The sequence below is a fragment of the Corapipo altera genome, unplaced genomic scaffold (genome assembly GCF_003945725.1).
Source record: "Corapipo altera isolate COAL_440 unplaced genomic scaffold, ASM394572v1 23, whole genome shotgun sequence".
NCBI lineage: Eukaryota > Metazoa > Chordata > Aves > Passeriformes > Pipridae > Corapipo > Corapipo altera.
Window position 1 is genome coordinate 2,306,507 of NW_020884878.1, and position 14,302 is coordinate 2,320,808.

Below are 14,302 nucleotides of genomic sequence, written 5' to 3' on the forward strand. Positions count from 1 at the left end.
CGAGCGGCGGCGCCGCCGCGGCGGGTCCGGGTCCGGCTCCCGCCCGCCTTCCCTCCTTCCCTCCCTCCCTCCTGCACTGCCGGGGCCGCGGCGGGCGCGCTCCACCTGCGGGGCGGGCGGGGGTCGGGGGATGCCGCGCTGGGGAGCGAGAAGCGGCCTAGGGAGGTGCAGGGGCGAGAGGCGGGGAAGGAAGGGCACCGCGCCGCCCGGGTGGCTCCGGGGCTCGAAGTCGCGGTAAACATCTCGGGTGCCGCTATCGCGCCCGGCGCCGGCCCCCCCCTTCCCGGTGGGTCCCGCCGCTTCTCTTCCTTTTGTCTTTACGAAATAAACACCCCAAAACTTCGAGCGAGTTGCGGTGGTTCGGCGAAAAACGGAGCGGAGCTGCAGCCCCAGGGAATGCTCCACCCTGCCAGGCGGGAGACTTGGGTTTCACTCGGGGCTGGCAGCGCGCTGGATCGCCTCGGAGGCGGCTGGAAAGGAAGGGGAATACTTTTGTCACATAAAAAAACAAGCCCTGTGCCGCTCTGGGAGCGGTGTTGTAAAGTCTCGTTCCTCAAAGGACTCCTCTTTTCTGCTCGGATAGAAAGGTAGTAAAGAGAGTAAAAGGGACTGAAAACGCTGTGGGTTTGGGGCTGGGGTTTTACTCCTTTCTGTTTTTCAGGATTTTTTTGTTTCAGCTGACAGATGAGTGCCGGTTCCTCTTGACACGTAGGCATTTGGTAAATGGGTAGCATGGCTTGGATGCTGCTTAATATTTGGATGTTTACTGGCAGGTTATGTCACTTGCTTGCATTATTTCCCCCGCACTAGAGTATCGCGAGGCACAGTGCAAAACTATCCGGGGTTGCAACAGTGCGGTGTTCCTTAGGCATTTAATTACATTAAACAAACATTCCTTTAATTAAAGGTGTTTGTTTAACATTCCTCATTACAGCTCTTGGAAAAACCCACACAGCAGCCATGAGCAGGGGGATGCGGGCTTCTCATTTTTACCAAATTACAAGTTAAGCTTTCATGGCGAGTGGGGGAGAGGCGTTGGGACCATATGGCCGTGGGGAAAACTGGCCAAACACAAGCGGTTGCAGCACTGGCAGAGATTTTCCTAGGCAGCAGCACAGCGAGTTGACAAGCTTGTGGAGAGATTTTTGGGTGACTGGCCAGAAAACTTGAGGAGTAACAAGTAGTATTAGTTGCACTCTGCTGATGTTTGAGGTAACAGGGAACCAGCAGGCACCGACCTGCGGGGGTTGGATGCAGGTAATGAAGACATGGGTTTGTGCTGCGTGGGACGCTCAGAGAAGTAATAGAAGACACTTCTTCCTAGTAGCCGGAAAGTTTTGTGTGGAATAAGATCACAGACTTAACAGATGCTTCAGCTCTGCTTGCACAAGTCTTTTCTTCATCAGACTCAATTACTGTTGTCACTGGCACAGGAATTTGCAGTGATTATGTTGAGGGTGCTCATGCCAACCAGAGATTTAGGTTTTTAGATGCTTTCTTACTTGAATGTGAGAAGCTGCTTCTTTCACAGATTTCCATTCTTGCTGACAGTGGAGAGCCCTGAAAATCCAGGATGGACAAAGCCATAGTAGCTATTTACCTGCTGGATGGAAATAAAATAGCTGCTCAGAACTGAGATAGTGAAAGTTACCTGATAAAAGCCTGGTGTCCTTTCTCTTAGTTGTTACAGCTGGACCTCCCACTAGAGTCCTTCCAGACCTCACACTCGTGTAGCATGAGAAGCCATGTGTTCATTTTTCAGTTTGACCAGTGGTTCCCCAGCGGTTGGGTTGTCCTGCTCTGCCTCTGCTTGGGCACCATAAACACCATCACCCAATGCTGCGGACACAGCATGTGGGCACAACAGCTGACATAATTTGCATGAAGACCGTTTATATCTTCCTATTTGTCTGGTAATTTTTTCTTTTTGTGTCCTGTGTCACTGCAGAACTCCAGAATTCACTGGCTGTTGCCTTTTTTACCCATATTAAACTTATTTCATTGGATGGAGGCCTTAGTAGCCTTATTTTCATTTTTAATGTGCTGAAAGTAAAATGTGAAACATTTAAGACCAGAAAGAGCCAACAAAATCTGTAGTTTGACGTATATCTCACAAGTTACTGTGCTTCATTCATGTGCATCCAGCAAGTTGTTAAAGTGAAGTCCAACCTGTATTTAGCCAGGGATGCTCTCCTGGAAGGCACGTGTGACTTCATTTGAGGGTCTCAAGACATGGTTAAACCACCAAGATGCCTCCTGAAGTTGAAAATCCGTGTACCTCGGAGAGCCTAGGTAAAAAGGCTCATCGTTCTGCCACAAGGCATAAATTGGGTATAATTTTTTTCCCCACTAATTGTTTCTTTTAAACATATCATTACCGTGTTGCCTGGCAGCTGTAAAGGTGACAGATAAAAGATAACTGTGAGTTTCTAGAGTAGTCCTTTGTGGCTAGCAAGTTACTTTAAAGGACTGCATGAGGTCTTTCTAGTACTTTTACTCCCTAGAACTGATCTTAAGTTGTTTGAAGTTGAGATGGGGCTTTAGCACAAACTCCCTTTTCTTAATTTACTCTGTCAAGCTTTTATGACACTGTATCCCATGTCTTTCGAGGAGTGTTCTTACCTAAGACCATGTAACACATCTTAATTGATTCTCAGTAAGCAGCTGAGAATCATAACTTGCTAAATTTTGATGTCTGTTTCTCATTTGTGGACACGGAGGCTGAATCAGTGGAGAACTGCTGGCTGAGGAGGGGATCGAGCAGCCCCAACAGCTCGTGGTTGGGGGTTTTGGAACATCTGACTTTTCCCTGGTTCAGATCTAGCCCAAGTGTCATAAAACTTGGTTCTCTACATTGTCCAGGAGTCTGTTTAAAATGAGTTGATTCAGCCACTAGGATGTGTCTGAAGATTAGATTGGAATCATATTCCCAGCTAGCATGCCTGAAGGCAGCCGATTGGAAGGGCTATGGGGGAGGGTAAATTATACCTTCAGTCCTTCATAGCCTGAATAATGGAGCTTAATTACATTTTCCCTGGCAGAACATGGATTTCCCATAGTTGTGTTAATTCATGACCTAGGCTATGCTTGCACTGCGAACTTAGCCACTCTTGAGGTGGACGGTGGTCACCTGGCCCCAGGTTCTTTGCTGGTTTTGCAGTGTTTGTGTGAACTGAGGCAGTCCCAGAGCAATCTCAGTGGCTTCCTATTGAGTATGTGTAGGTAGAAGTTGTAGCCTGTTGATAGCTCTGTGATTGATGCAGTAGCCGAACACTTAAACTCCTTGGGCGTCATATGGAGAATTTATACATCTTGTGTAGGATTTTCTGTGCATCATCTCGATGCTGTCATTTAGGAATCCAGGCTGTTTGGTGGATCTGACCCACAGAGGCAAAATACTTCTTGGGAGAGTTCTTGGGAACCCGTGGCAGGGTGGGGTATGGTGTCAGACTGCGATGGGGGCTTTGCTTTCTGCTGCCCACGCGCTTGTTTCTTTGGGTAACTGGGCGTTGTTTGCTTGAGGTTTTCCAGTCTCATTTTCTATTAGCACCAAATTCTCCACTCATTTATTACACTTTTGTCCAGCCTGTTCTTGGTTTCCAAAGAAAAGCAGCCAGTAACTAACAATGTAAGCGCTATGTTTTTGCCTGCTCAGCAGTGGAAATGCTGGGTTTTGAAAACCACTTACTAATTTTAGGAGCCGAAATGCTCCTAAATTCTGAACCTTGTGGTATGTCTGTTTTAAAGACAGAGGAGCTAGCAAGAGAACTTTACCAGTTCGTTGCTTGAGAATCTTTTACTTCTTTTGTTTAAAACATCTCAGAAAACTTTGAATTTGAGGAAATGACAGCATGGAGCTGTAGTAAATACCTGTTCTTTTTTTGTTAGCAGACTTACAAACGACATATCTGGTTAGTGTAGTAGTGCAGCTTACCTTGTTCATGGTCACATCTGAATAGTATCTAAGTGGTGCCTCGAAAGAAAAGAAAAAAATCTAGTGGCAGACAAACAGCTTGAATCAAAGTGTGGCCATGTAAAAATAAACATTTACTAGGGCAATAGAGTGCATACAGAGACTTGGAATTTGAAAATCAGAATGAAAATACCCAACTCAAATATCTTCAGTTTTCATTTTCATATCGGATGCTTTTCTAGCACATTTTTTTAGAACACCTCTGCATTACTCAGCACTGCTTACAATATGGCCCATGCTGCATTTACTGCACAAATCAATCCTTGCTGAAATTGGAGCTGCTTGTGTTCCTTGTGGATTTGTGAGGTTGGTTCCTCCAGTATTGAGATGCTTCACAAAAGGTAATGTGCTAGTCCATTGGACAAGTGGCTGGCATTTCTTCTCTCTTTGAAATAGAAGAATCAGAGAGGATTAAAAATAATTTATAATTTTGGATTGACAGACTTGCCTGCATGGAGCTTTAATTTTCCAAGATACTTGGTGTTTAGTACATACAGAGGATAGCTCCCACTGACCTTAGTTACTGCTGATGGTGTTTACCTGTGTGAATAAACTGGATATCCAAAAAGTGCAAGCCAGACTTAATAAGGTTGAAGTGACTTGTCCTGAGACTGGCAGCAATGGGATGATGTTCTCCAAGCAGTGCTCATTGCTGTGAGATCCTCTTTTTTGTCCCCTGCCTCCCATTCGCTTCACATCCTCCAAATGCTTTGCCAGATGAGCAGGGATCTTGTCTTGCTGCTGCTGAGATCCAGGCCTGGACAGACCAAAAGGATGTGCTGAGTAAGGAATATTTTACTGTTATCTGTACATAATATATGTGTATACATAATACATGATACGTAAATGGCAGCTGAATTAATCCTGCATTAATTACAGCATTTCTTGTGTCCCCATTTAACTTTGAAATCTTGTGTTTTCTGTAAAAAGACCTGTTTTTATTCTAATGCCTGCATTTTTTTTTTCCAAAGCAAACTTCAAAAATAGTTTGCAGTACTGAACCACCCACATGGGTGATAAATGCAGATCGCTGCCATTTTAGCAATTAAAGTAACAAAATAATGATAAATGATCACTTTCTGAGAGCTTGCTCTCGATGGGAAGGAGTTTGTCAGGAAGCCTGTGATGCTTGCTGATAGCAAAGGGATGGCAGGATTGGGAATTTGAGATGCAGTTCCTGCTCTGAAGGGGTAAATGCTATATTTGTTTTCCACCCATTCCCCAGCAAAAGCATATCTGTGTTTTTAGGCCTTCTGCCCTAGGCCCTGCAGCTTGGCTTTTCCCAGGCCCTTGCCCAAGCAGCTTCCCTCCACTGTTTAGACCCTCATTGCCCCCAGCTTTAATTCCCAGTGCTGCTTCCTAATCCCAGTCTCCCCCTCTTGGCTCAGCACTTTGCTCCCAGCCTGCCTCTCCCTGCTCTTCAGACTTCCAGAAGTTTTCCGTCACATCCTTCTTACATTTCCCAATCTCCTTGTGTTTTCACTACACCCCCTCCTGGGTCTGGCCCTCCGTCAGCCAGAATTAGGTATCCTCTCCATCCAGCTACCAGGAGGGCTGATAAAACCCAGCAGGGAATTGTCATGTGGAGCAATCTCCAGCAAGCCCTCCTATGAGGTCCTGCCTTTGTGAGGGGGCACATAGAATCATGGAATTGGGTTGGAAGGGACCTTAAGAGGCCATCCAGTCCAGCCCCCCTGCAATGAGCAGGAGCATCTTCCACTAGATCAGGGTTGCTCAGAGCCCCTTCCAACCTGACCTTGAATGTTCCCAGGGATGGGGCATCCACCACGTCTCTGGGCACCTTGTGCCAGTGCCTCACCACCCTCGTCATAAAAACTTCCTTTCTTCTGTCTGAATCAACCCCTTTGTAGTTTAAAACCGTGGCAGAGCTCTGTGCAAAAGGGGGGTTTCACTGCAGGTAGGATGGCTCAGGCAGGCCCCCATGTACAAAGGAGCTGCAAGAGGATGAAATGTTCTCAGCCAGGCTGTAATCTGAGATTTTAATAAATAACAAAATTTCTAAGTGTGAATAAACTGATATTTTTTATCTTCTCTCCCTCAAACTTGGCCAAATTCAGGCAGATTTTTATATCATGACAACATATCTAAGATATAACGCTTTCTCCCACATAAAGTGTCTCTTCAAAGATTTTGGAAGAGAAACTTTTTATTTTTAAAAGAATATTAATCTACATATATGAAAGCTTTTTCTGAGCTTCATTTTGTGAACTGTTTTAGTTGACCTTTTCTGTGGAAGGGGTGTGGGGGGGGCAAATAAATCAGTGCGAAATAGACAATTCAGAAGGAAAGTTTTGCCTTTGCTGGTTGAAATGTGCTAAAGTTTTAAATAGCCCAACCCAGCCTCTCATGGTGGGAAGTGTTGGCAGCTGTAAATACATAGTTACATGCAGCAGGTTAATACAGCATCCAGAGGGAGGATGCCATTACTTTCATTAACATAAATAACCTCAAACAGTCTTTTAACACCTACGTGTAGTACTACTGCAGTAGATGCCGGATATGTATCTGAGCACTTTGCCATCCTGCTCAAGCCACCTCATGCTCCAGCTGTTTCTTCCCAGAGTTCCTAGGAGGGAACCATTGCCAAAGGGTCTTTGTTGTGTGTTGGGACCCACATGCTGAAAGCTCTGCAGGAACTCCTCTGTCAAAAGGAGAAATACCTTTCACCTTTTTAAAAGAAGAAAGGTAAAAAACTTGCCTTAAAAAAGGCAAGTTTGTGTGCTGTCACTCATCATTCACATCATTTGGAAATGCTGCAGTCTGCAGGTGTGTGCAGATAGTTTGTGGCCACCTTTTTAGTACAGGCTTGCTGCTTGGACTGCTGTTTTGCTGTTGGTGGACATGATGGAGTACTTTTAGTGTAGAAAAAACACAAGTAAACATTACATTTAAAACTTGCCACTTTATGAGGATGGGAGATTAACCTGAGTTGTCCTGAGCCTTTTCTTGTTCTGTTGGGAGTTTACAACAAGAGGCCAGTTGTACCTTAGACTCTGTCATCTCTTTTCTCACTGGTTTCCACTCTTACAATGTGGAAGTTGAAGTCAGTTCTTCCTCATTATGCAGCTGCTGTTCTTGATACAGTAGACTGAATTACATTTAGCATCTAATGAATTGCCTCAAGTCCAAAACATGTTACTCCTTGGAAGAATATGAAGTGCACTTTTATTATTGGTGTTGAGAGCTTTGCTACACAGAAACATCTGAAATTACCCAGTGACCTAGACAATGATCAATGTCTGTAGAAAAGGTGTGAAGTGGTTTCAGAGATTCTTCTACTTTCAAAGCCACTGTTTTGCAAGTTAGTGAGAAAGCCATTAAATGAATTCCATGCAACGAGTTGCATTTCTACAGTGAACATCACTGGACCAAACCGGTCTGAGAATTGTTATGGCAGGGTGCTTGCCTGGAGTTCTGGGTGTGGAGGGTTGGGCTGAGAGGAAAGGAGCAGCTGCCATGCAGATGCTCGTAGTCAGTTGTCATTCAGCCCAAATCTCAAGGTTCCTGTTGCCAGACAAGGTCCTGTGCTGGTGGTGATCCAGAGGTACTGCTGGACGAGTTGGCAGTAGGGAATATTGCTGGGTGGGGTGAGCATGTTCTTGTCTTGGGAGCTTGAGTATGTTTCCTCCGTGGCAGTCCTTTGTGGAATGGAGAACGGGGTTTTAATGTTAGGCTTGCTGCTTAACAAGCCAGGCAACGCCTATGACTTGCGAATACAACACCAATTGTGGAATTTAATTTCTCTATCCATTTTTCTCCCTAGGAGATGTAAGCTGTTAGGGGAATAAGAAGAAAAAGGGACCATTTGTGTGTGTATTGTGTTTAAATTTTGAACAGTTGAAAGAGTTGGTTGCAAATCAATCCATGCATTTCACTGAGTCATAAAATGCCATTTAATATATGTCATTTGCTAGCCTGTACTTTATTTGTACAAATCTCTTACAGTTATTTGCATTGTTTGTGATAACCTTTCAAAATGTTAAGAATGCTCATTACTGCTTTCTGTTTTTCATTTAGTTAGGGCGTTCTTTATACCTTCTTTTGGTTTCTCACCCCCTCACCCTGTGCAGTTAGAACAGATTATGTACAATCAGTAAAGTGAGTCGTGACTAACTGTTGATCTGGCCACACTTGGTTAAGTTTATCTTCTGTAAATCAGATGCACGCCTCCTGTATACAATGCATTTCTTCTGGATATTTTTGTTAATATAAACCAATATGTTTTCTTCCTCTTTTCTCCTGAGGACAAGTTAGTCCTTTCACATTACAGCAACCCTCAGCACTTGCAGGCCTTTCTCCCCAGTCTTTGTCAAGGCTTCATTTCACCGTGGCTCCACCTCTGCCCTGCGGGCTCTCTCAGTTCTCCATTGCTGAGTTTTTCTTTGTCCGGTTTCCCATCTATGTGTTTTGGTAACGTTTCAGCGCTCTGAACTGGTGGTTTTGAGAGCAGTTGGAGGCACGGCGTGCACCACTTCCTGCCTGTGCAGCCCCTGTGGCTGTCACGCAGCTCGCCTGGTCACCATCTGCAGCGGGCTCGTACGTGGGACGTGCCACCGCAGCCGGGCTGCCCTCTGCTTCTCAGAAGGCGTTTGACTCTGCAGTTCCTGGTTTGCAGGAGGGTTGAGGCAGTCCCTGAACTGCCATGAAGAGCAGAATGTGTGGAGTAGCTTGTGTGGGTGCTCCACTGATGCCTCTTAGTTTCCTTTAATGAGGAGGGACAGACCAGTTTGAGCCTGGCCTGTTTTCCAGTATGAGTTGCATCATGTGTCCGTTGGACTGACAGGTAAAAAGGCAAGTTGAGACTGAAGAGTGGTTTCTGACAGCCAGTTTACCTTGTATAGGTGTTGTCCCGGGGCCATCTTACAGAAGTCTACCCTGTGAAGTTTTTGAAGTTCTGCATTCAGAATTCATATCTGCAAATCTTGGCTGGGGGACTTTGAGATATATTTGCTAATTTATATTCTAACAGCATAGCTTTGATTGACATGTGTGGTGGTTATGTTTATTAGTTTACTAGTCTTGTAAGTCTGGTGGTGAGCACATGGAATTATGGATGTTTTCACTGGCATCAGTATTCATAAGTAGTTACCAGCAAAGGTCTCCAGACAGGAAGCTGTACCGCAAACTGTCAGAATAGGAAGATCTAGAGAGCAAAACGATGGCATTTCCTCCCTACGTTCAAGTAGGTTTGGGGTTCTGTGCTCGTGATTTAACAGATATCTTCTTCTCTATGCAGGGCTATAATCGAAGTACAAGATGGCGAGAACCAGCCATAGCAACTATGTCCTTCAGCAGCTAAACAACCAAAGAGAGTGGGGCTTTCTGTGTGACTGCTGCATTGCTATCGATGATATTTATTTTCAAGCACATAAAGCAGTCCTTGCTGCCTGCAGCTCCTATTTTAGAATGTTTTTTATGAACCATCAACACACTACAGCCCAGCTGAATCTAAGCAACATGAAGATTAGCGCTGAATGCTTTGATCTTATTTTACAGTTCATGTATTTAGGAAAAATCATGACAGCCCCTGCCAATTTTGAACAATTTAAAGTGGCCATGAACTACTTACAGCTGTATAACGTACCTGAATGTCTAGAAGATATACAGGATACAGACTCATCTAGTTTAAAATGTTCATCTTCTGCTTCTAGCACCCAGAATAGTAAAATGATATTTGGCGTGAGAATGTATGAAGACGCGCTCGCTAGAAATGGCAGCGAAGCAAACAGGTGGGGCATGGAGCCGCCAAGTTCAACAGTAAATACATCCCATAACAAAGAGCCTGACGAAGAAGCTTTGCAGCTAAGCAGCTTCCCTGAACAACTGTTTGATGCCTGCAAAAAAAGCTCCACGTCCAAATTCTCTCACACGAAAGAGCGCGTGTCCCACTCGCGCCGGTTTGGAAGGAGCTTCACCTGCGACAGCTGCGGGTTTAGTTTTAGCTGTGAAAAGCTACTGGATGAGCACGTGTTAACGTGCACCAACAGGCATTCCTACCAAAGTGCCAGGTACTACAGTACTGAGAAAATAGACTATAGTGAAAAGGACTCTACTTCTAAAATGATCTCCACACAAACAGAAAAATACAAGGGGGACTCGAGCCAAGCTGCAGACGATTCTTCATCTCCCGTGTCAAACATCACGAGCAGGAAAAGCAGCACAGTTGCCTCCGAGACCTCAGGTGAAGAAGGAAACAGAGCCTCTGAGAGGAAGAGGATTATCATCAAGGTGGAACCGGAGGACAATCCTACAGATGAGCTGAAGGATTTTAATATTATCAAGGTGACGGATAAAGACTGCAATGAGTCTTCTGACAATGATGACCTGGATGATGAGCAGGAAGAGCCGCTCTACAGATACTACGTCGAGGAAGAGATGAGAGAGAAGAGAAATGCTCGGAAGACTTTAAAACCCCGTTTATCCATGGATGAGGATGAAAGAAAGTGTTTGAAAAGTCCGCGGCACCTTAACAGAAAGGCTCCTTCAGTGCAGGAAGACGTGGAGAACGCTCCCTGTGAACTTTGTGGGCTAACAATCACCGAGGAAGATTTGTCCTCTCATTATTTATCCAAACACATAGAAAATATATGTGCTTGTGGCAAGTGTGGTCAAATACTGGTCAAAGGCAAGCAGTTACAGGATCATGCACAGACCTGTGGAGAACCCCAGGATCTGACCATGAACGGAATCAGAAATTCTGAGGAGAAAATGGACTTAGAAGAAAACCCTGAGGAGCAGTCGGAAATAAGGGACATGATGTTTGCAGAGATGCTAGAGGACTTCAGGGACAGTCACTTCCAAATGAACAGCCTTCAAAAAAAACAGTTATACAAGCATTCTGCCTGTCCTTTCCGATGCCCTAATTGCGGTCAGCGTTTTGAAACTGAAAACCTGGTGGTTGAACATATGTCAAACTGCCTGGAGCAAGATCTGTTCAAGAACTCCATGTTGGAAGAGAACGAGAGGGATCACAGACGTAAGCATTTCTGCAATCTTTGTGGGAAAGGATTTTACCAGCGTTGCCACTTGCGGGAACACTATACCGTTCATACCAAGGAAAAACAGTTTGTTTGTCAGACATGTGGGAAGCAGTTCTTAAGAGAGCGCCAGTTGCGGCTCCACAATGATATGCACAAAGGCATGGCCAGGTATGTCTGTTCCATTTGTGATCAAGGAAACTTCCGAAAACATGACCATGTACGGCATATGATATCTCACTTATCAGCTGGAGAGACTATATGCCAGGTCTGCTTTCAGATATTCCCAAATAATGAGCAACTGGAGCAGCACATGGATGTTCATCTGTATACATGTGGAGTATGTGGAGCAAAATTTAATTTGAGGAAAGATATGAGATCTCACTATAATGCCAAGCATTTGAAAAGAACATAAGCATAAACATACTGTTAAAGCATTAAGTTGGCAACAGAGAGAACACCAAAGCAAAGCATAAGTATAGTAGAAAAAAATTGAAAAGGAAAAAAAAAATTTGAAAATAAGTCTCTTTTTTTATTATTTTTTTTAAGACCCTCCTAACCATAGGTGTCTATTTAGGCTCATTAAGTATATAGCTTTGAAAAGCATCATGTGTTTAATTATTACATTTTCACTGTTTCCTAATATCAGTTTCTGTTCTTAATTTTATTGTTTTACTAAGTAGATATACAAATCATTATTTTTAAACTGTAGATTAAAAGCACAATGTTACCCCTTCACTGACTGCTATTAAACAGTTCTCGGATCCATGTCCATAAGATGAGTGCTTTAATATTTCCATGTGTTGTTTCTTCATGTGAAAATTTTAGATCTCAGTGATTAACGTGCAAGAGCATAACTGTTCATAGTCCCCAAATTAATTTCCAAAATGAAAAAAAAACCAAACAACAATGCCCAGAAATAATCCTTTGTGCTCTGTCTCTGCTGTAAGGGCAGAGCTGGCTGTCCTGGTCCCCTGCTTCTTGGCTTTGTTGGAATGTGCATCCCAGGGTGAGAGCACATAGGCTCAGTTAAACCTCGCAGGCTTGGACTGGAGTGCACAAAGGGAAAGGGAGTTACTGACTGTTGGGATAACCAAGGAGTTCCCAGCACAGTGGTCATTTTCCAGACTTGAAGTCCTAGCAGAACTGTTCAACTGACATTGGCCTTTCTTTTATTGTCTGTATCTCTGTGGGTATATTTAACCTGCTTATCCTAACATACAAGGGAGGAGCAGCCGTGGCAGGTTCCTAGGAATGCAGCGTGGCCATGTGCACTGGAGACTGCATTCTCAGCCTAGCTGTGAACCGTGCCTTGCTGCTTGTGTTGGAAAGTTAAAAGCAGGATGGGTGTGAAGACAGTCACATTGCTTGGGCGGGGAGGGGAAGGGGGAGTGTGGCTCATGTGAACCTTAGTTTTTTTGCTTCTTGTTTTCATGATACTTTATGAATGTTCTGTTTTTCAACAAGAATATAACAAGAAAAGACTGCAGAGTTTGCTTAATAAATGTAAAGACATTTTATGCCTTTTAAGATTCCTTGCTGATTCTAGCAGAGCCCTAATCTGCATAGCTTGTCTCTTAATTTAATTGAATTTAAAAATCCTGCTAAGTACCTGCTGACATCAATTCAGTGAGGCACTTCGGCCTTTGAGAGAACTACTGGCTTTGACTCTTAGGCACCAGCTGTCTAAACCTTTGTTAATTGTGTGATTTGTGATGGGGGGGAGGAAAGGATCCTAATGTGTAACGGTGGAGAAAACGATTAAAAAATAAAACCTAGCAGTACTTTCTCCCAGCAGATCTCACTTTATCAAAGAGGGTGGGTAATGCTATTTCCTACTGAGACATGGAGGGAGGAAAGTAATTTAAATCAGCAATTAAGGCAGTTGGATGAGATGATCATCGTAGGTCCCTTCCGACTGAAATACTCTATCACCTCGTGTGCCAGTGGTGGGGTTGTGAATAGGAGCCAGGAGCTGAGGGTCTAGTCCAGGGCTTTCATGTGCTTGTTGCTGTCTGAGTTGAGTTCGATTCCTTTTTGTTTCTTGGGATTATGAGGAGTATCGAGCTTTAATGTTAAACTGTTCAGAGAAACGAACACAGTACAGAATCTCCACTGTAACTATTCAAATTAGTACGAATTGCCTTGCATTTATTCAGTTTTAAATGTTCATTAGGATTTCTCTTGGCTGGCAGATGTGTACATTTCTGCAGTGATGGAGGAGGCTCCCCCATCAGACCTCAGTCCTGAACTGGCAGCTGGCCCCAGGCACCGACTGCTTCTGGTGCAGTTCAGACCTTTAATGTTTTGCTTTATCTGCTCAATCCTGTGTTTTCTTGTGTGATGCTGAAGCCAACCCAGTCCTGAATAACACTGGGGCCAAAAAGAGCACAGGCATGGATGCACTCCAGCATTTCAGTTAATTCAGAACTTTCCCACCTTAGGATTTATTCCATGCTCCCCATCCCAAACCAGGACGAAGCTCAGTGTGTAAGGGTTCAAAGAGTAAGTGGGATGGGTATTTTAACACCTTTTAGCATTGGAATTGTTGCTAAGGTGATAATGAGACTCTTCAAAAGACAAAATATTTAGCTATAATGATTGTCTTACAGGTGAAGCAGTTAGGTGCTGTAGGGGAAGAGCTGGGGGCTTGATATACTGCACACAGTGATTCTCTGACACGCATGTTATCCTTAACGGTATCAGCTGTGGCTGGATTGGGAAAAGCAGTCAAGGGAAGTGAGGGAGAACTGGAGAGCACTGGGGGAGTTGGTGAGAGAGTCTTGTGGCACTGGAATAGTGGTAAGACTGAGTGGGAGAAGAGATCCTGAGTGGGAGGGAGTGGCAACAGCAGAGGGGCAGGATTAGAGCTGTGCAGTGGGAAGCAAATCCCAAAGGTGGCATGGAGGGGGTGGCTGGAGGAGTGGATAAAATGTCCTGTAGATGCCTGTGAGACCGGAGTGAGAATGACTCAGCTTGGCTGGGAGAGCTGTCGGCCAGAGCCATGAGCTCACTACGGCACAAACTCGGATTGCAGAGCTTGTACCAAGGATGGCCGGTCTCGCTGCCCCAAGGGCCACAGCATGGCCCAGATTAATGACCTCGTATAAAAGGAGGAGGTGACCTCTGCAATCTAAGGGATCACTCCTGAATACAGTGAAGGGCTGAGGGTGATTATGGAGCATCCTGCTCAGGATCAGGTGCCCTTGTTTACAGTGTATTGGTCTGAACTTGACCCAGAAATGTTTCCCAGAAAAAGTGACTTCCTAGTGTAAGTAGACCTGCCAACTACAGAAGTTAAATGGAGGAACTGGGAATGATGGTATTTATG

General features: G+C 44.6%; 1 protein-coding gene across 3 annotated transcripts in view; it reads left to right on the plus strand.

Annotated features, from left to right (window-relative positions):
* ZBTB1 (zinc finger and BTB domain containing 1) overlaps positions 1 to 14,302 on the plus strand; it is a 24,586-nt gene that overhangs the window by 789 nt on the left and 9,495 nt on the right. Inside the window, exons 1-2 of one of the 3 annotated variants that reach the window (XM_027638175.1) lie at positions 301 to 587; positions 9,231 to 12,498. In XM_027638175.1, the coding sequence (XP_027493976.1) occupies positions 9,251 to 11,386 (2,136 nt within the window). In that variant the 5' untranslated portion in view covers positions 301 to 587; positions 9,231 to 9,250 and the 3' untranslated portion in view covers positions 11,387 to 12,498. Of the gene's footprint in view, positions 1 to 300; positions 588 to 9,230; positions 12,499 to 14,302 lie in introns of those variants that run through there. The other 2 variants (XM_027638177.1, XM_027638176.1) reach the window with 2 other exon arrangements.